Source organism: Scyliorhinus torazame, chromosome 19, assembly GCF_047496885.1.
Source record: "Scyliorhinus torazame isolate Kashiwa2021f chromosome 19, sScyTor2.1, whole genome shotgun sequence".
NCBI classification, from domain to species: Eukaryota; Metazoa; Chordata; class Chondrichthyes; order Carcharhiniformes; family Scyliorhinidae; genus Scyliorhinus; species Scyliorhinus torazame.
The window spans coordinates 87,509,043-87,531,941 of NC_092725.1; the positions used below are offsets into that span (position 1 = coordinate 87,509,043).

The following is a 22,899-nucleotide window of genomic DNA, read 5'->3' on the forward strand; positions in this document are numbered from 1 at the left end:
GGCTGAGAGGAAAATAGAGATATTCAAGATCCTGAGGGGTATGGACAGGGTAAATAATGTGAGTTTCCTTTCAAGAATACATCAAGAACTAAAGGGCACAGATTCAAAATAATGTGCAAAAGGAGTAAAAGTGAGGTGAGGAAAGGTTTTTCCACCCAGGGGGTGATTGGAGTCAGGAACGAACTTCCTGGAAGGGTGGTGGAGGCAAGTTTGATTGAGGTATTCAAAAGGGAATTAGATTGCTATCTGAAGAGAAAGAATGTGGAAGGTTACGGGGATAAGGCAGGGGAATGGACTCGGTAGAATGCTCTTTCAGAGAGTCAGTGCAGACTCAATGGGCTGAATAGCGTCTTTCTGCACTGTGAAGATTCTGTGATTCCATGAATCATTCCTCTCACTTTCTTCCAGCTACTATTAAGATGTTTGTTCTTCACGAGGAACTGCAATTACATCACCAAAGACATGTTTGAGGAGAGAACTTACATTATATCTAAAGTACCTTCTCATGCCTGTTAGAAATTTCACAAAGTGTTACACACATAATAGATTACATTGTTGTATTGTTACGCGAGTTAAATACACAACCAGATCCACCAATGAAATTACTTTTTCTCCATATTGTACATGATTACTGTGTTGTAATGTTCAACTCCTAACTTCATTAATGGGCCAATCAAACAACCAATTATTGCAAGTATATGAAGTCTATGACCCGTGGTTTTTGAACTCTCTGCCAAGGGAAACAGGTTCCTCCTGTCTACTCTATCTCTGCCCCTCACAATTTTGTGTACAAAAGTTAATTTTGTTTGACATGGAACACCTTATTTTCATGCCAAACTGTGTTGGCTTTTTCACGATTAGAAATAGTTACAAGATAAAGGCACGAACAATTTGCATTGCATCTCATTTGACAATCTCCAGTATAAAGCATAAAGCTGTTTGAAGTATCTGAAAATTGGATTATTTATAAATACAATTATACATTTCTGAAATATACTGAGTCAACTTTATAAAGAGAAAGGTTTTGTGCTTTTAAGCATTACAGTTTAATGCAATGTTTGTAAAATATATGGAAAAGGGTTGACAGACAACAAAAGAATATCAGTGCATTCCAACAAAAAATTGAAAGATACCTCAGTGAACAGTGTCTGCATTATGTTCTTATTGAGTCTTCGGGGAACTTATAAATATGCAGTCATAAATTTGACCTCCTCTTACTCAGAACAGCAGGCAATACCTATCATATAATTACTCCAAACAGCTGCAGATTGCTTCCTGTAGATGTGTGGTGTGCTTTATGATATAATTATGAATTAAATTTCAGTCTATCAAACCTTTCTGAGACCACACTTGAAGTACTGTGTGCAGCTCGTGTCGCCAGCTTGGAAAAGAGATATCGGGATTTAGGAAAAGTCCAAATAAAATCTACAAGGCTGAGATTGAACTGCCAAGTTATACCATCAAGAAAGGATAAACCGGTTGAGTTTCTCTTCTCTTAAAAAGAGAAACCTGATGAATACCCCAACAAATGTCTTTATAATAATGTATGGATTAGATAGAGTAGACACAGAGAGTGTTTCCAGTCGTGAGGAAGGTCACATATAAAGCGATCAATATAAGATAGTCACCAAGAAATCAAATAGGGCACTTCCCTGAGTTTGGTGAGAATATGGAACTCCCTACCACATGGGCAGTTGAGGTGAATGCATTTCAGGGCAAGTTGGGGAAGTACATAGGGCTGAAGGGAGTAGAGTTTTGTTAATAGAATTAGATGAGGAAGGATGGGTGGAGGCTCGAGTGAAGCATAACCTCCGGAGTGGACTGGTTGGGTCAGGCGGTACTGTAGCCGGTAGTGGTTAGCACTGTTGCTTCACAGCGCCAGGGACCCGGGTTCGTTTCCCGGCTTGGGTCAATGTCTGCGGACTCTGCATGTTCTCCCCGTGTGTGCTTGGGTTTCCTCCGGGTGCTCTGGTTTCCTCCCACAAGTCCCGAAGGATGTGCTTGTTAGGTGAATTGGACATTCTGAATTCTCCTTCAGTGTACCTGAACAGGCACCGGCGTGTGGCGACTAGGGGATTTTCACAGTAATTTCATTTCAGTGTTAATGTAAGCCTACTTGTGACATTTGAAGATTACTATAAAATAGCCTGTTTTTCTGCTCTATATCCTCTGTCATGTTATGTGATAATTGTATGGAGTTAAAACCAGCTGCTTACATAAACATGTGGTGCTGTCATTGGGACTTTTTACAACAATGAATGACTTAATTGTGCTCCAAGAAGTAGAGAACTCATAGTATAAAATGATTGACTGAAAAATGAATAAACATCCTGTAATGATAGGGCATCCCATTTCACTAAACCAAGGAAACATCAATTAATACTCGCAAAGGATAAACGTTGAAGAAAATGAAACCGCTCATTACAGACAGGTAATTTTAAATCATTTGTGAAATATAGGAGGGTAGAGTGGAAAAAAGCTTCCCCGCATTGAATCACTAAATCTGGGATATATTTACATAATATGTTGGCAGTTCCACAATATTTTGTATTTGGACAATTCTGTCACCATAACTGAAAAATAGCTAAATGATACAAGGCTTATGTTAGCAAGTTGCCTCTGGACTCTTGACCCCTTTACAGTACAAATGACATCAGAAATAGGAGCAGTAGGTATTGCAGTCCCCCGAGCCTGTTCTGCCATTCAATGAGATCATGGCTGAACCTCTCCTTCAACCCCATCTTTTTGCACATCCCCTGATTCCCTGAGTACCCCAAAATCTATAAATTTCTGTCTTGAATGTACTCAGTATGAGCATCCACACTATTGCGAATTTCAAAGATTCACAACTTTCTGAGTGAAGACATTTCTCCAAATCTCTGTTCTAAATGACCAACCCTTTATTCTGACACTAAGCCCCTGTGTTTTAGCTTCCCCATCCAGGGGGAAACAGACTCTCAGTATCTACCATGTTAAACCTTCGAAGAATCCTATATATTTCAATGAGTTCACCGCTATTCTTCCAAGCTCCACGGACTATAGGTGCATTCTGCAAAATGCACCGTTACAAAATAAAGGTGCTATTTATTCATCTGCACCATTTAAGTTTCTGCTCCAGTTCCCCATGTCTTCTATCATGATGTTACCGATACATTCAAAAACATCAGGCAGAAAAATATAATAAATTAAGGGGGGGGGGGGGAAACAATAATTTATAATTACATATTTTGCAGCATTTACCATTTCATAAAAAAGCAACTGAACAGTTATAAATAATGTTCAAAAAATTCCACGCCAAGTTGCTTGGTAATAAAATTCATTAAAGTCTCTTCCTGGAGAAGATTGAGTGCTCCTTTTTGGATTCAGTCTGATGGGTTTACAGCTCTTGCCGTTCCAGCTTCTAATGAACTAATCTCATAACTGCAATGGGATAGAGAATCTAATTTGCTTCTCCATTTATGCACACCAGATCTCAGTTTGTGTAAGTGCACTCCTTTTCAACCTAAATAGAATCAACAATAAAATGCATTATTCAAAGTAAATGATTTGATGCATAATTTCTTGTGTTATTAATGGCATATTATTCCAATTATATTTTAAGATTACAGGGTATTGAGAGACACCCAGAGACATCAGCGTGTGAGAGCCAACTGCTGTGGTCAAAGATTCCATTTTAAAAGTGTCTCAAAATATCTAACACAAAATTGGAGGTTGGCAATGTAAGATAGATTAAGAATTTCATAAAAGCAAGTTTTTAACATAACCAACTGATTGAAATAACAGTTTATATATTATTATACAATGACTGCATTTACATTTCAAGTCTGTTTCCTGAAAAGATCAGTGAGGTATTTATTCTGCAATAAGATGTTTGAAAATGATATGCATTGTTGATATCATCAAAATGTGTAATTCTGGGAAATGATTCCAGATACATAATGGAAATAATGCATCTGATCTCTTGCAGCCGGTGGAAGATAAGCTGATGGTGATTAGACTGCAGAATAGTACATGATTTCATTGAACAAACAGATCCCCAGTTTTTTTACCTGCTATATCTTTACTAGATAATACATTTACTAAAATACATTGGAGTATTGCTGAAAAAAGTCACTTTGTCAAAGCTTTTCATCTTGCACTCGCCAAAACAATCACAAGAATACATATGCCAAAGGAAACGACAACTTGATACTGTTTGAGAAACGAGTGCTGGTTGGTTGACAAGTAGACTCTGATTTGAGAGCCTTTGCTATTGAGAAAGCACCAGTTAACGGTGACTGACAGTTAGCTGCCAAGCATTAATGAGAAGTTTAAACCTTGGTATTCATGCAATTATTCTGATGCGTGCAAGACAAGAAACTTTGACAAAATGTCTTTTTTCAGCAATACTCAAATTCTGTTCTACCACCAAACAGCTATTTAAAACACATTTGTGTAATTAGTCTTGAAAAAGGAAGGCTGAGGGGTGAACTAGTCAAGATCTTTACAATTCTGAATGGTTTTGATGGAGTGGATATAGAGGGAATGTTTCATCTTGTGGGGAAGGGTAGAACTAGACATAGTCACTGAGAAATCCAATAGAACGGTTACAGTACAGAGAGGGCTATTAAGTCTATCATGTCAGTGCTGACTCTCTGCAAGAGTAACTCACCTAGTCCCACTCCCCTACCTTTTCCCTGTAGCCCTGTATTTTATTTTCTCGTCAGATAATTGTCCAATTCTCTTTAGAAAGCGACACTAGAATCCCACCGTCAATACACTTTTAGGCAGTGCTTTCCAGACCCTAACCAATCGTTGTATGAAAAGGTTTTTCCTGGGCTTCCGATGGCGTTTGCGAGCGGGTCGGCCGCATCGAGAGGAGCTCCCACTGGTGGCCACTATTTGCAGCGCTTTCGGTGGTTTCCCTGCTTCTTCGCTCTCCCCCCCCCCCCCCCCCCCCACCCCGATTATTGTCGGCCTTTGGGGCCGACCCGGGCATCAAGAGGGGCCGGTTTGAAAACCGACGAGGAACCCCATTTTCAAGCCAAAGTGAATGAGCCGCCAAGAGCAGTAATTATCTGCTTCCATAAGTACTGCATGAAGGAGAAGGTGTTAAGCTGGGCAAAGCAGAAGCGCGAGGTGCAGTGGGATGGTGCTAGAGTTCGGATCTACCAGGACTTGACGGTGGAGTTGGCAAAGACGAGCGGCATTCAGGCGAGTGAAGGTGGCACTGTACAAAAAGGGGGTGCGATTTAGTATGTATATCCGGCGAAGCTGAGGGTGACGTATGATGCCAAAGACTTTTATTTCGAGACAGCGGAGGCGGCTGAGGCGTCATGAGGGCAGAAGGCTTGGGACAGACGTGAGGAGCGGAGCTGGAAGAGAGACTGTGGACTGTGATTGGGGAGCTGGAAAATATATAAATGCTATAACTTTCTTTTTACTGACGTGTATTGTAATTTACTTCTCTTCACATTGTTACAGAGTTCAAGTTATTGGTTGGGTCGATTGGCATTCTGTATTGCGACGGTTGTATCTTATTTTAGTGAATTGTATGGGTTGGATTGTTGTTTTTGTTTTTTCTTTCTCTGGGACTGAGTGGGAGGGGACGGTCTACCTTGGCGGGGGGAGCCACCTGCGCTAGTTAACTAAAGTGAACGGAGGTGAGGTGAGAGGAGGGCTGCGGACATTGGAGCCCAGTTAGCAGGTTTTGATGGGCCTACGAGGCGAGTGAGGGGGGGGGGGGGGGGGGGGGGGAAGGGATTGATGCTGGGAGATGTTTTATCGAGAGGAAATGTATGGGGGGGGTGGTTTGGGAGGGGGGGAAGGAGTTTGATGTTAATAATGGATAGGGGCGGGTCAGGCTCATTAGGCATGCCCGGTGGTATGATGATGATGGATAAGAAGGGTGGGGGGACGGGGACGGGGGGTATGACAGATCCCCAGTTAGGATAGTCACCTGGAACGTGAGGGGGTTAGGAGGTCCGTTCAAGAGGTCAAGGGTGCTTGCGCATCTTAAAAGTTTGAAAGCCGATGTAGCAATGCTGCAGGAGACTCACTTGAGGGTGAAGGACCAGATGAGACTTAAAAAGGGTTGGGTTAGTCAGGTGTTTCACTCTGGATTTGATGGAATGACTCGAGGGTTAGCGGGAATGATCAGCAAAAGAGTACACTTCCAGATGGAGAAGGTGGTGGCAGATCAGGGGGGTAGATATGTGATTGTGAGAGGAGCGCTGGAGGGGTGGTTAGTGGCGCTGTTAAGTGTATACGGTCCCAATTGGGACGATGTGGGATTCGCAAAGATGTTTGGGGCCATCCCCGACTTGGACACACACGAACTGATAGTGGGGGGGGACTGGAACTTGGTGCAGGAGCCAAGGTTGGACAGGTCACGGCCGCGCTCGCTGGTCCCATCAGGGGGGTCGAAGGCATTGGCTGGGCTAATGGTGGAAATGAGAGTGGTTTCTGCACCCGAGGGAACGGGAGTACTCGTTTTTCTCGGCAGTCAATAAGGTATACTCGCGGATCAACTATTTTGTGGTGGGGAAGGCTTTGCTGGCTGGGGTTAAGGGGTCGGAATACTCGGCAATTGCAGTGTCAGATCATGCTCCACATTGGGTATATATGGAACTGGAGAAGGGGGTAGCGCAGAGGCCGGAGTGGAAATTAGATGTGGGACTTTTGGGGAAACCAAGGGTTCTGTGACAAAATTGAAAAGATAATTGAGGAATATGTAGGTTTCAACTGTACAGGTGAGGTGTCGAAGGCAGTTGTCTGGGAGGCTCTAAAGGCGGTGGTGAGGGGTGAGGTGATTTTGTTTAAGGCCAGGGTGGACACAGAGGAGAAGTTGGAGCGGCAGAGGTAGAGTGTTGGAGGTAGATAGGAGTTATGAAGAAGATGGGGACCCAGCGAAGCTGGAAAAGTGGAAGGAACTACATGCGAGCTTCGACCGACTATCTACCAGGAAGGCAGTGCGCCAACTGAGACGAGCAAGGGGTGCAGTTTACGAACATGGAGATAAGGTATGTTAGCAGATCAGCTCCGGAGGGAGGCAATGGTAAGGGAAATTGTTCAGGTGAGGGATAGGGCAGGGAAGTTGGTGGTGGCTCCGGATCTGATTAACAAGGTTTTTGAGGAATTTTATGAGAGGTTGTACAGGTCAGAGCCACCTGGGGGAGACCGTTGAATTTCTAGATGGGTTGGAGTACCCGAGGTTAGGGGAGGGGGACAAGGCTACATTAGAAGGAGCAATAGTGGAGCAGGAGATAAAGGATGCGATTGGGAGGATGCAGTCGGGGAAGGTGGCAGGACCGGATGGGTTTCCGGTGGATATTATAAAAAATTCAAGGATAAGCTGGCACCCCTGCTGGTGGGGATATTTGAAGAGGCGATAGGGAGGAGGGTGTTGCCACAAACTTTGGGGCAAGCATCAATTTCCCTGTTGCTAAAAAAAGATAAGGATCCGACGGAGTGTGGGTCGTATCGGCCCATATCACTTCTGAATGTGGACGTAAAAGTATTGGCGAAGGTACTGGCAGGTAGGCTGGAGGAGTGCCTCCCGAAGGTGATAGGTGAAGATCAGACGGGGTTCGTGAGAGGGAGGCAGCTGTTTTCAAACATTAGAAGGGTATTGAACGTGGTTATGGCACCGGCAGAGGGAAAGGAAACAGAGGTGGTTGTGGCATTGGACACTGAGAAGGCGTTTGACCAGGTAGAATGGGGGTACTTGATGGTAGTTCTGGAGCGGTTTGGGATTGGACCAAGATTTGTGAACTGGGTAAAGCTACTATATAAGGAGCTGAGGGCGAGTGCCCGCACAAACAACATCAGCTCGAGATACTTTTCTCTCCACCGTGGGACTAGGCAGGGATGTCCTCTGTCCCCCCTGCTGTTTGCACTCGCGATTGAGCCGTTGGCCATCGCATTAAAGGGGTATGGAAAGGAATAGTGCGGGGGGGGGATAGAGCATAGGGTGTCCTTATATGCCGATGACTTGCTGTTATACGTGTCGGAACCGAGTGTGTCGATAGGGAGCTGCTTCGAGTGTTTGGGTCTTTCTCGGAGTACAAACTAAATCTAGACAAGATTGAGTATTTTGTGGTGTCTCGGCTGGGGGTGGGGGCTGGGGTGGGGGGGGCTGCCATTCTGTAGGGCAGGGACTCACTTTAGGTACCTGGGGGTACAGATTTCCTGGGAGTGGGGGGGGGGGGGGGGGGGCTCCACAGGTACAACATTTCTAGTTTGGTGGGGAGTGTAAAAGCTGATCTAGCAAGGTGGGATGGTCTCCCTCTGTCACTGGCGGGTCGGGTACAGGCGGTTAAAATGTACGTGTTGCCGCGATTTCTGTTTATTTTTCAATGCCTGCCGATTGTCCTGCCAAAGGCTTTTTTCAGAGAGATTGAGGGAAGGATTACTTCGTTCATATGGGGAGGGAAGGTGGCCAGAGTTAGAAAGGGGCTGCTACAGAGGGGAAGGCAGGCAGGGGGTTTGGGTCTTCCGAACCTGATGTATTATTACTGGGCGGCGAATGTGGAAAAGGCATGGAGCTGGGTCAGAGGGGCTGATTCCCAGTGGGTCAGAATGGAGGAGAGTTTGTGCAGGGGGTCGGGATTGAAAGCACTAGCAACAGCGCCGCTCCCGATAGCCCCGGGGAAATACTCAGGGAGTCCGGTAATAATAGCTTCATTGAGAATTTGGAGGCAGTTTTGCCAACACTTCGGGTTGGGGGCAGGGTCAAGGGAAATGCCGATTCGGGGGAACCACAGATTTGAGCCAGGGCGGTGGGATGCAAATTTTTGGAAATGGGAGGAGGAGGGGATTAAGACACTAAAAGATTTGCTTCTTAGGGGTCGGTTTGCAGGATTGAAGGAGCTGGAAACGAAGTATGGGCTGGAGCAGGGGGAAATGTTTAGATACATGCAGGTTCGAGATTTTGCCAGAAAGGAGATACAGAGCTTCCCGGAGGAGCCGGACTCCACATTGCTGGAGGATGTGCTGACGACAGGGGGACTGGAGAAGGGGATAGTGCCAGCGGTTTACGGAGCTATTTTGGAAGAGGAGAAGGCACCACTGGGAGGGATCAAAGCAAAGTGGGAGGAAGAGTTGGGAGAGGATATGGAGGAGGGGTTCTGGTGTGAATCACGTTCATATGTTTTGGTCCTGTCCAAAGCTACAGGATTACTGGAAGGAGGTTTTTAGGGTAATTTCTAAAGTGGTGCATGTGAAACTGGACTCGGGCTCCCGGGAGACCATATTCAGGGTGTCGGACCAGCCGGGGTTGGAAACAGGTGCGGAGGCAGATGTTGTGGCCTTCGCCTCGTTTTTTTTTTAATAAACGTTTTATTGAGGTATTTTCTTTGGCATTTTAACAGCAACAGAATCAACAATATAAATAACAAGAGAAATATATACATAGTGCAAATTCCGCCACCCTCTCCCGCAGGTCTTGCCATTACTTACCCCCCTAACCTACACTAGCCTAACACCACTGTGGTAGTATGTATTGGGGGTCATGTGGGACTGGAAGCCATAATGTCATTGGCTGACAGATCCCGGGTCCTGGTTGGCCGTTGACCTCAAGCTCCGCCCTGAAGGCGGAGTATAAGAAGCCGGAGTCTTCCCCCGCAGGCCAGTTTACTATCGAGCTGCTGGGGAACAGACATGCTTAATAAAGCCTCATCGACTTCACTCTATTCGTCTCATGGAGTCTTTGTGCGCTACAATTTATTAAGCGTGCCTAAAAAGGACTATGGAGCTCAGGATCATTCCAGATTGCCTGAGGATCAGCCCCCACGCAGTGAACGCGGCAGCAGCCTTCAAACACTGGCAGACTTGCTTCGAGGCCTACCTCAGAACGACCACCGGCTGAGTCTCAGACGAACAAAAACTGCAGGTCCTGCACTCGAAGGTGAGCACGGAGATTTTCACCCTCATTGAAGACACCGACGATTTCCAGACGGCGTTCGCAGCACTCAGAAGTCTCTATGTTCGCCCAGTTAACCAAATCTACGCTCGCTACCAGCTCGCGACGAGACGGCAAGCTCCCGGAGAATCGATGGACGAGTTCTACGCCGCGCTGCTGATTTTGGGACGAGCCTGCAGCTGCCCGTCGGTGAACGCAAACGAACACACGGACATGTTAATGCGCGATGCTTTTGTGGCAGGTATGCAATCCTCCCAAATCTGCCAAAGACTTCTAGAAAAAGAGTCACTAGGACCCTCAGAGGCACGGGCCCTAGCAGCCTCCCTAGACGTGGCCGCGCGTAATACCCGCGCCTACGGCCCCGACCGCGCGGCAGGCCATTGGGCCCCGTACGTACCCGTCGCGGCAAACCCCCTAACCCCCCCCGGACACCCCACAGGTTTGCGTGGTCCAAACGCCGAGTCGCACCGGGGGCGCCCGCTGTTATTTCTGCGGCCAGGCGAAACACCCCCGACAGCGCTGCCCGGCCCGCGCAGCTATCTGCAAAAGCTGCGGGAAAAAGGGCCATTATGCGGTTGTGTGCCGGTCCCGCGTGGTCGCCGCCGTCCCGGGAGCACAGGGAGCCCTGCAAGCAGTCTATGCGCCCCAACCCCCCCAGCACGCCATGTACGACCCGCAGGCGCAGCCGCTCTGGGTCCCGACCATCGCGGTCCTGGGAGAACTGGGAGCCCTGCACGCCGCCTACGCTCCCCAGCCCCCCTCCCCGCAGCCCACGTATGACCCGCCGCCAGCGCTACCGCTTTAGGTCCCGACCAACACTCCCCACGGAGAGGAGGGAGTTTTTCGCGTCCTTAACGCCACCCTAACCCCTGTCCCGCGCCCCACGCCTGACCCGCCGGCGCCACCTACTTGGACCCCGACCACCGCTGTCCCCGGCGAGGGAGCTCCTCGCGGTCCTTGCGCTCGCAGCCCCACACCTGACCCGCCGGTGCCACCTACTTGGACCCCGACCACCGCTGTCCCCGGTGAGGGAGCTCCGCACGGTCCTTGCGCTCGCAGCCCCACGCCTGACCCGCCGGCGCCGCCGACTTGGGCCCCGACCACCTCTGTCCCCGGTGAGGGAGCTCCGCGCGGTCCTAGCGCTCGCGGTCCTAGCGCTCGCGGTGAGGGAGCTCCGCGCGGTCCTAGAGCTCGTGGTCCTAGCGCTCCCCAGCCCCCCCAGCACACCATGTGCGACCCGCAGACGCCGCCATTTTGGGTCCCGACCACCACGAGGGGAGGAGGGCCGCCGATGTGCGACCCGCAGACGCCGCCATTTTGGGTCCCGACCACCACGAGGGGAGGAGGGGCGCCGCCATCTTGGACCGCCCCAGACCTGTACGACGCATGGGGCGGCCATTTTGTCCACCCCGCCGCCATCTTGTGACCCCCCAGCCACGTGTGATGTATGGGGGCGGCCATTTTGTTCATCCCCGACGCCATCTTGGACAGCAACAACGGACCCCACTCCACTACTACAACCACGGCTCGCTTCGATTACGCTCGATCTGTAAATAGTTGCAACAGGACGAAACTGTCCAATACTGTACTACCATGTGAATGTGAATGTTCTATCCTCCCAGGACCAGCCCTGTAAACCCTTACCACCATACGAAGCATCACCCCGCCGGGTTCATTTTTGACAAGGGGTGAATGTGGTAGTATGTATTGGGGGTCATGTGGGACTGGAAGTCCTAATGTCATTGGCTGACAGATCCCGGGTCCTGGTTGGCCGTTGACCTCAAGCTCTGCCCTGAAGGCGGAGTATAAGAAGCCGGTGCCTTCCCCCGCAGGCCAGTTTACTATCGAGCTGCTGGGGAACAGACACGCTTAATAAAGCCTCATCGACTTCACTCTATTCGTCTCATGGAGTCTTTGTGCGCTACAACCACCCCCCCCCCCCCCCCCCCTTTCTGCTGACGATTAGTTCTCTGCGAGGAAGTCGACAAATGGTTGCCACCTCCGGGCGAACCCCAGCTGAGACCCTCTCATGGCGAACTTAATTTTCTCCAGGCAGAGGAAGCCTGCCATGTCTGAAAGCCAGGTCTCCGATTTTGGGGGCTTTGAGTCCCTCCACGCCAGCAATATACGCCTCCGGGCTACCAGGGAAGCAAAGGCCAGAATGTCCGCCTCTCCCTCCTCCTGGATTTCCGGGGCCTGCGATACCCCAAAATATCGCCATCCCCGGACTCATTGCCACCCTCATATTTAATATCGTGGACATGGTGTCGGCAAACCCCTGCCAAAATCCCCTCAGTTTTGGACATGCCCAGAACATGTGGACATAGTTCGCTGCCAACGCACCCCCCCCCCCCCCCCCACCCCTGTGCACACTTCACACACTTCCCACCCCAAAGAATCTGCTCAGCCGGGCCACCGTCGTATGAGCACGGTGAACAACCTTAAACTAGATCAGGCTGAGCCTGGCACATGTTGCGGTAGCATTGACCCATCCTAGCTTGTCTGCCCAAAGGCCTTCCTCCATCTCTCCCCCCAGCTCCACCTCCCACTTACGCTTCAGCTCCTCGGTCTGTATCTCCTCCGAACCCATAAGCTCTTTACATATGTCCGGGCCCCCCGCCCCCGCCCCCCCCCCCTCCCCTATCCATCCTCTAGAGACCACCCTATCCTGAATCTCCCTTAACGGCAGGAGTGGAAAGGTTGGTACCTGCCTCCGCAAAAAGTCCCGTACCTGTAAATATCGGAGTTCATTCCCTCCAGCCAGTGCAAACTTCTCCTCCAGTGCCCTCATACTCGGGAAGCTACCTTCCAAGAACAAGTCCCCCATCCTCTCTATCCCCGCTCTCCGCCAAATACGGAACCCCCCCGTCCATCCTCCCCGGGGCAAACCTATGATTGTCGCAGATTTGGGACCACACCGATGCTCCCTCTGCTCCCACATGCCTCCTCCACTGCCCCCAGACTCTCAGGGCCGCCACCACCACCGGACTGATGGAGTACCGCGCCGGCGGGAACGGCAGGGGCGCCATCACCAGTGCCCCTAAACTTGTGCCCTTACACAAAGTTGCCTCCATGCCCAACCACGCCGGTCCCCCCCCCCCCCCCCCCCCCCACCAGCCACCTCCTAACCGTGGCTATGTTAGCCGCCCAGTAATAATTACTGAAATTCGGCTGCGCCAGTCCACCATCTCCCCGATTCCGCTCGAGCATTGCCCTCTTCACTCGTGGGGGCTTACACGCCCCCCCCCCCCCCCCCCCGACACAAAGCTCACAATAATCTTATTAATCCGCTCAAAAAAGGACCACCGGATGAAGATGGGGAGGCACTGGAAAAGGAAAAGAAACCTCGGGTGGACCGTCATTTTTACTGACTGCACCCTACCCGCCAGAGACAACAGGAGCGCATCCCATCTCCAGAAATCCTCCTTCATCTGGTCCACCAACTGGGCCAGATTCAATTTGTGTAGCCTGTCCCAATCCCTCGCCACCTGAATGCCCAAGTACCTAAAACTGTCCCCTACCACTCTGAACGGCAGTTCCCCCAGTCGCCTCTCCTGACCTCTCGCCTGGACCACAAACAACTCGCTCTTCCCCATATTAAGCTTGTAACCCGAAAACCGGCCAAAATCCCCTAGGATTCCCAGAATTTCCCCCATCTCCTCCATTGGGTCTAAGACATACAGCAGCAAGTCATCCGCATACGAGACTCTGTACTCCACCCCCCACCCCAAACCAACCCCTTCCAGCCCCTTGAGGCCCTCAGAGCAATTGCCAGCGGCTCTATCGTCAGTGCAAACAGCAGTGGGGAGAGTGGACATCCCTGCCTCGTCCCCCCGGTGTAGTCTGAAATATTCCGAAGTTGTCCTATTTGTCCGTACTAGCTACCGGAGCCCGGTATAGCAGCCTAACCCAGTCAACAAAGCCCCTCCCAAACCCAAACCGCTCCAGCACCTCCCATAAGTAATCCCACTCGACCCGGTCGAACGCTTTTTCCGCGTCCATCACAACCACCACTTCAGCTTCCCTGCCTTCCGGGGGCATCATAATCACATTGAGCAACCTTCTTACATTGGGCCCCAGCTGCCTACCCTTAACAAACCCTGTCTGGTCCTCCCCTATAACGTCCGGTACACAGTCCTCAAACCTAGAGGCCAGAATTTTGGCCAGGAGTTTGGCATCCACGTTTAACAAGGATATCGGTCTATAAGAACCACACAGCTCCGGGTCCTTGTCCCTTTTCAAAATGAGCGAGATCATGGCCTGTGACATCATCTGGGGTAAAACCCCTCTTTCCTTGGCCTCGCTAAAGACTTTCAGCAGTACCGGCCCCAATATTCTGGAGAACTTTTTATAGAACTCGACTGGGTACCCGTCCGGCCCAGGGGCCTTTCCCGACTGCATGGCCTTCAAGCCCTCCACTATCTCCTCCAGCCCGACCGGGGCCCTCAGCCCTTCTACCAGCTCCCCATCCACTTTCGGGAAAGTCAGCCCATCCAAGAAGTGCCTCATCCCCTCAAGCCCCCAGGGGGTTCCGATCTATACAACCTACTATAAAAGTCCCGAATGATCTTGCTCACCCCCTCAGAATCCCCAACTAAGTTCCCATCACTGTTAACCACTTTCCCTATTACCCTAGTGTCATGTGAGTGTACCTTTAAGACATGGATGTTTAAGCAATGTACCTTTAAGAAAACAGTGATGTCAGAGAGTGGGTGGAGCTGAGGTTAGATCAGCCATTTTGTAGTTTAGTTTTGCAGTTTGAAAAGAGCTTGTGAGTGTCTGTGTTTTGCAGTGAGCTGGATTTGCTGTGATATCTGCCATAAAAGACTATCTCTGGATCATTTGGATGATTTAAACTCATAATAGTAAAGCCTTTAACCTGATGTGATTTTGTTTAAAGGTGTTAAGTCTCTTGGAAGTTTGAAGGAACATTTTGAGGAATTATTTACTGTTGCAATATTTTCTGAGTTATCTTTGAAGTAAGGGGTGTAAAGAAATCCAATGTCTATTTAAGATGTTAAGTTGAGTTCATGGAATAAACATTGTTTTTGTGTTTAAAAACCCACATGTCCATAATTGTAATCCCACACCTAGGGAACAAGCCGTGTGCTAGGAAAAGCAACAAATACATTAAAGGGAGAGGTTGGTTGAACTCCATGATACATTTTGAGGTTCTGAAAATGCCTCACCCATAACACTAGCTGCCTCCCTCTTTCTGAGCTGCTGTGCAAGCATCCTACTGGCCTTTTCCCCTTAGATCGCTCCCTTCACCTTCCTGAGCTGCTCCACTGCCCTACCTGTAGTTAACAAACCAAATTCCGCCTGCAGCTTCCGGCGTTCCCTCAATAGCCCTGCCTCCGGAGCCTCCGCATATCTCATATCCACTCGTAGGATCTCTCTTACCAGTCGGTCCGTTTCTGCCTTTCCATCCTGTCCCTGTAAGCCCGGATCGAGATCAGCTCCCCTCTCACCACTGCCTTCAGCGCTTCCGTGACCACCACTGCTGAGGCCTCCCCCGTGTCGTTTACCTGCAGGTAGTTCAGCATGCACTTCCTCAACCTCTCGCAGACTGCTTCGACCGCCAACAGCGCCACATCCAATCTCCATTGTGGGCGCTGCTTACTATCCATACTGACCTGCAGGTCCACCCTGTGCGGAGCATGGTCCGAGATCGTAATCGCCGAATAACCCGTGTCCACCACCCCCTGCCCACAACAAAGAAATCTATCCGGGAATACACCTTGTGAACATGGGAGAAGAAAGAAAATTCCTAAATCTCCACGGATCCCCCCCATCTACTCCATGAACCCTTTCAGTTCCTTTTCTTATAAAATTCTTGATTTCTCGAGGAATTAAGGGCTATGGAGAGAGAGCGGGTAAATGGAGTTGAAATCAGCCATGATTGAATGGTGGAGTGGACTCGATGGGCCGAATGGCCTTACTTCCGCTCCTATGTCTTATGGTCTTATGGTCTTTGCCATTGCTGGCACCTTGCCCGTTCTCGAACATGACTGATCCAGGCCTGGATCAATAACCGTGTTGGAATTCCCACCCATAATCCAGGTGCGAATCCAGGTCCGGAATCTTCCCCAGTACCCTCTTTATAAAATCCCCATCGTCCCAATTTGGCGCGTATACGTTGACCAGCACTACCTTCATCCCCTGCAGCCTACCACTAACCATGATAAATCTACCTCCCACATCCTAGACTATCCTCCCTGCCTCAAACGCTACCCGTTGTTGATCAAAATCGCAGCCCCCCTTGTCTTTGAGTCCAGCCCCAAGTGGAAAACCTGACTAACCCAACCTTTCCTCAACCTGACCTGATCCACTACTTTAAGATGTGTCTCCTGCAGCATCACCACGTCCGCCTTCAGTCTCCTCAGGTGTGCAAACACACAAGCCCGCTTCACCGGCCCATTTAGCCCCCGGACATTCCAGGTGACCAGCCTAGTTGGGAGGGCAAAGTGCCCCCCCCCCCCCCACCGGTCAGCCATCACCTTTCTTGGGCCCACTTCTAGCCCATGCGCCGCACCTTCTCCGGCCCGCCCCAGGGCGGCCCCCGACCCCCTCAGTGACCTTCCATCGAAGTCCCTCCCACATCAGCAGAATCCACCCCCCCCTTCCCTCCCCCCCCCCCCCCCCACCCCCACCCCCCGAGCAACACTACTCTAAATCCCAACCCAGCTGATAAACTAAGCATATACACCCCCCCACTGTGCTTCCGTGAGCTAGCTCACCCAGCTAGCTTGGTGACCCCCACCTCTGGCGCCAAGATGACTCCCACCCATTGTTCCCTCACTCCCCTCCCCCCGCTCCTGTAAACAAGTTCCCTCGTCCAACAATCCCCAAACAAACACCCAGCAGCAAGAAAACACAAAGAACAAAAGCACCACCCACCGAAGCCCAGACAGGCACGTCGCCATCCCACCAAAGTGCACAATAGTATAAACACCCAAGAAAAAACACAAAAGGAACGTTACCAAAATCTACCCCCAAAAAAAGAACCAAAAACAAAACGGAAAATCGATTCCCCCCCCCACCCTCTTCCCTCTCTCCTAAACAGAGCTCCAAAAAGAAGACTGATACAAACCAATACGAGAAAACATAGCCAATTTTAACAACAGAAAGAAAAAAAAACAACCGAAACCCCACCAACATTCCAAGGGGGAGAAAAGAAAAACAAATAAACAAAACAAAAACCCGAGGAAAAACAGAAAAAGAAAAAGGGCCCAATATATACCAACATATTGTCACTGAGTCTAAATGTTCTCAAGCTCCCACCAGTCCTTTTCTTTTTGCATAGTCCAATGCCTCATCGGGCGACTCAAAATAATGATGTTGGTCTTTGTGCATAACCCACAGACACGCCGGGTACAGCAGGCCAAACTTCACCTGCTTCTTAAAGAAAATCGCGTTGACTTGATTGAAGCCTGTCCTCCTCCTTGCCACCTCCACGCTCAGGTCCTGGTACACCCGCAGGATGCTATTCTCCCACTTGCAACTCCGTAGAATACATTCCTTGTCCAGGAACCTGTGGAATCTCACCACCATCGCCCTCGGAGGGAACCCCGCCCGCGGTTTCCTGGCAAGCGCCCGATACGCCCTGTCCACCTCCAGCGGTCGGAGGAATGCCCCCTCCCCCAGCAGCTTTTCAAACATACCCGCCACGAATGCCCCAGCATCTGCTCCCTCAGCTCCCTCCGGGAGCCCGACAATTCTTAGATTCTGTTGGCGGGGCCGGTTCTCAAGGTCTTCCACCTTCTCCAAGAGACTTTTCTGCTGTTCTCGAAGCATCCCCACCTCCAGCTCCACAGTTGTTTGGTGCTCCTCTTGTTCCAGCAGCGCCTTCTCCACCTTCTGAATCACCCGGTCCTGGGCGTCCAGTCTGCTTTCCAGGCGATCAATTGACTCCTTGATTGGGTCCAGGCATTCCCGCTTCTGTCTGGCGAAGCCATCCTGAATGGCCTGCACCACTGGGTCCGTTGCACGCTGCGCTGCCACCCCAGGGGTCCGGCCCTCGGCCATACTGTCTCCCATTACAGCTTCAAGACCACTCGCTACTGGCTTCTTGTTTCTGCCCTTTCGCACACTTCTGATCCTTTTTTCCATAAACCAATGCGAGGAAACAGTGCCCAGCTGCCTCAGCCTACCGACAAAAAATCCGGGGGAAAGATCCAAAAGTCCAACCAGAGCGGGAGCCACCAAATGTGCGACTTACTCCTCCATAGCCGCCACCGGAAGTCCAGCCTTCGCCTCGTTGATCGCCTCTCCACCCTGTGCCCTGGAGTGGCGGGGGGGACCTGTTGGAATTCCTGACTCTTGAGAATGTTACGTTTAAACTGAGGTGAAGGATGGAGGGGTTCTACAATTCATGGGTATTATTCATTTTGCACTTTCAAGAACTGGATAACATCGAACATTAGTTGGGGCGTGTGGGTGGGAGGGTTGGGGGGAGGGGGCTGTGTGTGTTAATGGCGACTATGGGTGATCCCTAATTCCTTTTTGTCATTTGTTTATGTTAACATGCGGGCTAATGTTTGGGGTTTGGTGGGAGGATGGGATCGTTGTTATTGATATGGGGATTGACAGATTTGGTACTGATTATTGTTTATTGCTGGTGGGTGTAAATTTGGGAGAAAATGTGAAAAAGGAGAATGAAAAACTACTTTTAAAAAAAGAAAAGGTTTTTCCTTATGTCACCATTGCTTCTTTTGCGAATTATCTTAAATCAATGCCCCATCTCATTCTCGATTGTTTGCAGCAAATTACCCAGCCTTCAGAACAGCGACCACGACACCACACAACCCTGCCATGGCAATCTCTGCAAGACGTGCCAGATCATCGACATGGGTACCGCCATTACACGTGAGAACACCACCCACCAGGTACACGGTACATACTCGTGCGACTCGGCCAACGTTGTCTACCTCATACGCTGCAGGAAAGGATGTCCCGAAGCGTGGTACATTGGCGAGCCCATGCAAACGCTGCGACAACGAATGAACGGACATTGCGTGACAATCACCAGGCAGGAATGTTCCCTTCCAGTCGCCTGATGTAATTTCACCCCCCCCTCCCATGCAGGTTACACATGTGTAGGGCAGAAGTAGCTTTAATCAACTAAAGTTCCAAATTTTGTGAAATAGCTAGTTTGTTGTGACCAGGCACATTATGGACTAAGGCCTGTTAACCTCCACATTAAAGCACTGGCCTTAGTCCATAATGTGCCTGGTCACAACAAGCTATTTCACAAAATTTGGAACTTTAGTTGATTAAACTCCGCAGTTGGAAACCTGGCACCTGACTATAATGCTTGCATCAATGGTGCATTCACTACACTCATTTCCCTGGGGAGTCTGTGAGATTGCAAGCTAGGCTGGATAATGATGACCGGAAAGACCACCCTTCAATTAGAGCTTAAAATGAGCTGGAGTGCGGGTCTCACCTCTGGAGAAATGTGTCCAGCACCATCCTCATGCGGTGTTGTGGATCCCGGTGTGGTGGAACCCGGTGCCAATGCCCCGCTGTGCCAGCTTCTGGCGACTGGATTGCACTGCTTCCATGGCCCTGCGGTTCTTGTACTGCACCATGCCCAGGGTGATCAGGGCATTCCAGCCCGCGTCCTGGGGGCACCGAAAGTCCAGCTCCCTCTTGTCCGCCATCACCACCGTGAAATACATGTACTTGCCCTTCCTCTCCACGCAGTCCACCGTCTTCATGTCTCCAAAGCGGAGCTCTTTGCCGCCGCCACTGCAGCTGTGCTTGGCCCCAGGCGGTGTGTCCTGGTGCAGATGCTGCTCCAGGTACTGCTTGGGACGGAGGAGAATGAGACCTTCCCCGGTCAGAACGCAGTGTTTCTTCTTCCAGAGCTGGAGCAGACCTTCGCTCCTCTTCTCCAACACTCCTTCTTGCATTACCTCCCCACTCCCCTCCAACATCCTGACCATTTAATCACAGAAAAGTAACTCGCAGGATTAAGGGTTTTAAAAAAAAAAAGGAAATCTCAGTCCTGGTCGCAACGTGCCTCTCTCGCCTTTTTGTTATTTGCCAGAAGCTGCAGCGGGAGCGCTCTCTTCGCAATGATTCAAGAGATTTTTGCAGACACTCTGCTCCCACCATGTGTCGTCAGGAGGAAATGTGGCCGCAAACACCGTCAGCCAGCGTACAAATCAAAGCAGAAGCGAATGAGTGGGAGTTCTGAAGCCCCCCCCCCCCCCCCCCATAGAATGGTTACAGCGCTGAAGGCCATTCGGCCAACCGTGTCTGTGATGGCTCTCTGACTGAGTAATTCGCCCAGTGCCATTCCCTCTCTCTCTGTAACCCGAACATTTTTTTCCTTTTTCAGATATTGATCCAATTCCCTCTTGAATACCCATTTGAACCTGCCTCCACCACACTCTCTGACAGTGCTAACCACTGGCTGTGTGAAAACGTCTCTCCTCATGTCATTGCTTCTTTTGCCAATTACCTTAAACTAATGCCCTCTGGTTCTTGATCTTTCCACAGACAGTTTCGCCTGCTCCAATCCGTCCAGACCCCTCATGATTTTGAACATCTCTATCAAATCTTCTCTCAACCATCTCTTCCCCAAGGAGAGCTTCTCCAATCTATCCACCTAACTGAAGTTCCAAATCCCGAGGACCATTCTCGAATGCCGTCACCTCCTTAGTAAAATGTGGTGCCCAGAATTGGATGCAATACTCCAACTGAGGCTGAAGCAATGTTTTATACCAGGTTAACATAATTATTTTGTACTCCATGCCCCAATTGATCACAGAGAGGATGTAGAATATTATGCAGGGAGAAGTGAGTGATCCAGTGAGTGATCAGTACACCTTTGAACCAAAGATTTCGGGAGGTCGGGTATTGAGATCCTTCGGGAGCTCGAGAAAAGGTTTATAAGTAGGAGCTCGAAGGTAATAATCTCTGCATCACGCGCAGCGTCACATACTAGCTAGGGTAGAAATAGGAAGACAGGGGGGATTAGTACGTGGCTTGAAGAATGGTGCAGGAGAGGGGGCTTCAGGGTCTTGGCGCATTGGGACCGGTTCTGGGACAGAAGGCACCTATTCCAGAGGGTCGGGCTGCAACTCAGTAGGACTGGGACCAATGTCCACTAGTGTGGTCGGGGAGGGTTGAGATTTGCATGGAGACAGGCAGTAGCTTATAGAAGTAGTAAAGAGGAATAAGGTGCATAAGGTTAGAATACTAGGCAGTGAATAGTTCCATATTAGATAAGTGCAGAGTAAGGGGAGTTAATAAGTTATTAGGTGGGTTCATAATACAGGAGAAAATAATAATATCAAAATCAGGATTACAGAGCATGTATGTAAATGCATGGAGTGTGGTAAATAAAGTTGGTACGTTGCAGGTGCAATTAGCCATGCCGAAATATGGTGTTATGGTGATAACAGAGACCTGGCTCAAAGAAAAGCAGAGGCTGGGTGTTCAATATTCTTGGACACAAGGTGTTCAGTAAAGGTAGGAAAGGAAGAAAAGGGGGAAGGGTGACAGCATAGATTTCAGAGAACATTGCAATGCTGGAGAGAGAGGATGTCACAGAGGGATCAAGAACACATTTTACTTGGCTACAGCTAAAGAATACAAAACGCACCATTACACTCCTTGGGGCGGTGGATAAGCCACCAACTAGTGGACGGAGTGTAGAGAAACAAATTTGCAAGGAAATCACAGAGAGGTGCAAGAATTGTAGAGTAATTCTAATGGGGGAACTTTAATTACCCAAATATGAACTGGGAAAGTAGTGCAAAGGGCAGAGAGGGGAAAGACCGTATTCAGGAGAATTTTCTACAACAGTATGTTTTTAGTCCAATAAGAAAGGAGGCACTGTGAGAGCTAGTTCTTGGGAATGAGGTGGACCAAGTGGATCAAGTGTCAATACGGGAGCATTTAGGGGACAATGATCATTGTATCATAAGGTTTAGGCTGGCTGTGGAAAAGGACAAAGAACAATCCAGATTAAGAATAATTAACTGGGGAAAGCCAAATTCAATGAGGATCTGGCCCAGATACACTGGAAGCAAAGGCTGGCAGGCAAAATTGTACGATAAAGTCCTGCTTTTCGTGGGAATTAAAAGTGAAAAATTGTGAAGACAAACATACTTTGCAACGGAGGTCAATTAGATAGGTTCCATCCATCCTATAATTTTACATATATAAAGGATCAAAGGCAATAAGAACAATGTTTAATAAATGAATAAGAAACTTATATGAGAAATTGTTTAATACAACAATAAAACAAGAACAATGTAAAATGTGTCACATTTACAGTACCATACTTTACTTTGGTGTTGAGGGGGGGGGGGGGGGGGGGGGGATGACTTGACTGCTGGAGGTGTTGATGTGCATTAAAAAAAACAATGGCCAGAATTTTTGGGATTCAGGGGCATGGCCACATTCCTACTGACTCCAGCAGGCCCAATGTTATTCCACGCTTAAGTGAGCATTGATTGCAGAAAGCAGGACTTCTGCCCATCACTGGCTCTATGTGTCTGTAATAATTCTTTCAGGTCATTCTGATTCTGCTCTAGAAGATAACTCAGTAATTTATCCAAGTTTCCTATTACTTCTGCATTATCCAATCTAATAATAATAATCTTTTTAATAATAATCTTTATTAGTGTCACAAGTAAGTTTACATTAACACTGCAATGGAGTTACTGTGAAAACCCCCCAGTTGCCACACTCCGGCGCCTGTTCGGGTACAACAGGGAGAATTCAGAATGTCCGATTCACCTAACAAGTACATCTTTCGGGACTTATGGGAGGCAACCGGAGCACCCGGAGGAAACCCATGCAGACATGGGAAGAATGTGCAGACTCCGCATGGACAGTGACCCAACCCGGGTCCCTGGCTCTGTGAAGCAACAATGCTAACCACTGCACTTCGTGGGTGACAAGGAATATTTAAGGATTTATCTCTTATCTCTTCTCCCTAAGTTATAACTGTTATGACTACTAACACATCCTCCTCC

The 22,899-nt window shown here is 49.3% G+C and overlaps 1 protein-coding gene across 1 annotated transcript; it reads right to left on the reverse strand.

Annotated features, from left to right (window-relative positions):
• Window positions 1-543: 543 nt before the first annotated feature.
• Window positions 544-20,020, reverse strand: LOC140396288 (pleckstrin homology-like domain family A member 1). Its single transcript, XM_072484703.1, has 2 exons — window positions 19,350-20,020; window positions 544-3,502 (listed from the first exon to the last, which is right to left on the reverse strand). The coding sequence occupies exon 1, from the start codon at window positions 19,849-19,851 to the stop codon at window positions 19,378-19,380; it is 474 nt and encodes a 157-aa protein (XP_072340804.1). The 5' UTR covers window positions 19,852-20,020; the 3' UTR covers window positions 544-3,502; window positions 19,350-19,377.
• Between the last annotated feature and the right edge of the window lie 2,879 nt (window positions 20,021-22,899).

What these genes read in the sequence shown, in the direction of transcription:
- LOC140396288 (XM_072484703.1), bottom strand. Translation starts at nt 19,851, where the DNA reads ATGGTCAGGATGTTGGAGGGGAGTGGGGAGGTAATGCAAGAAGGAGTG.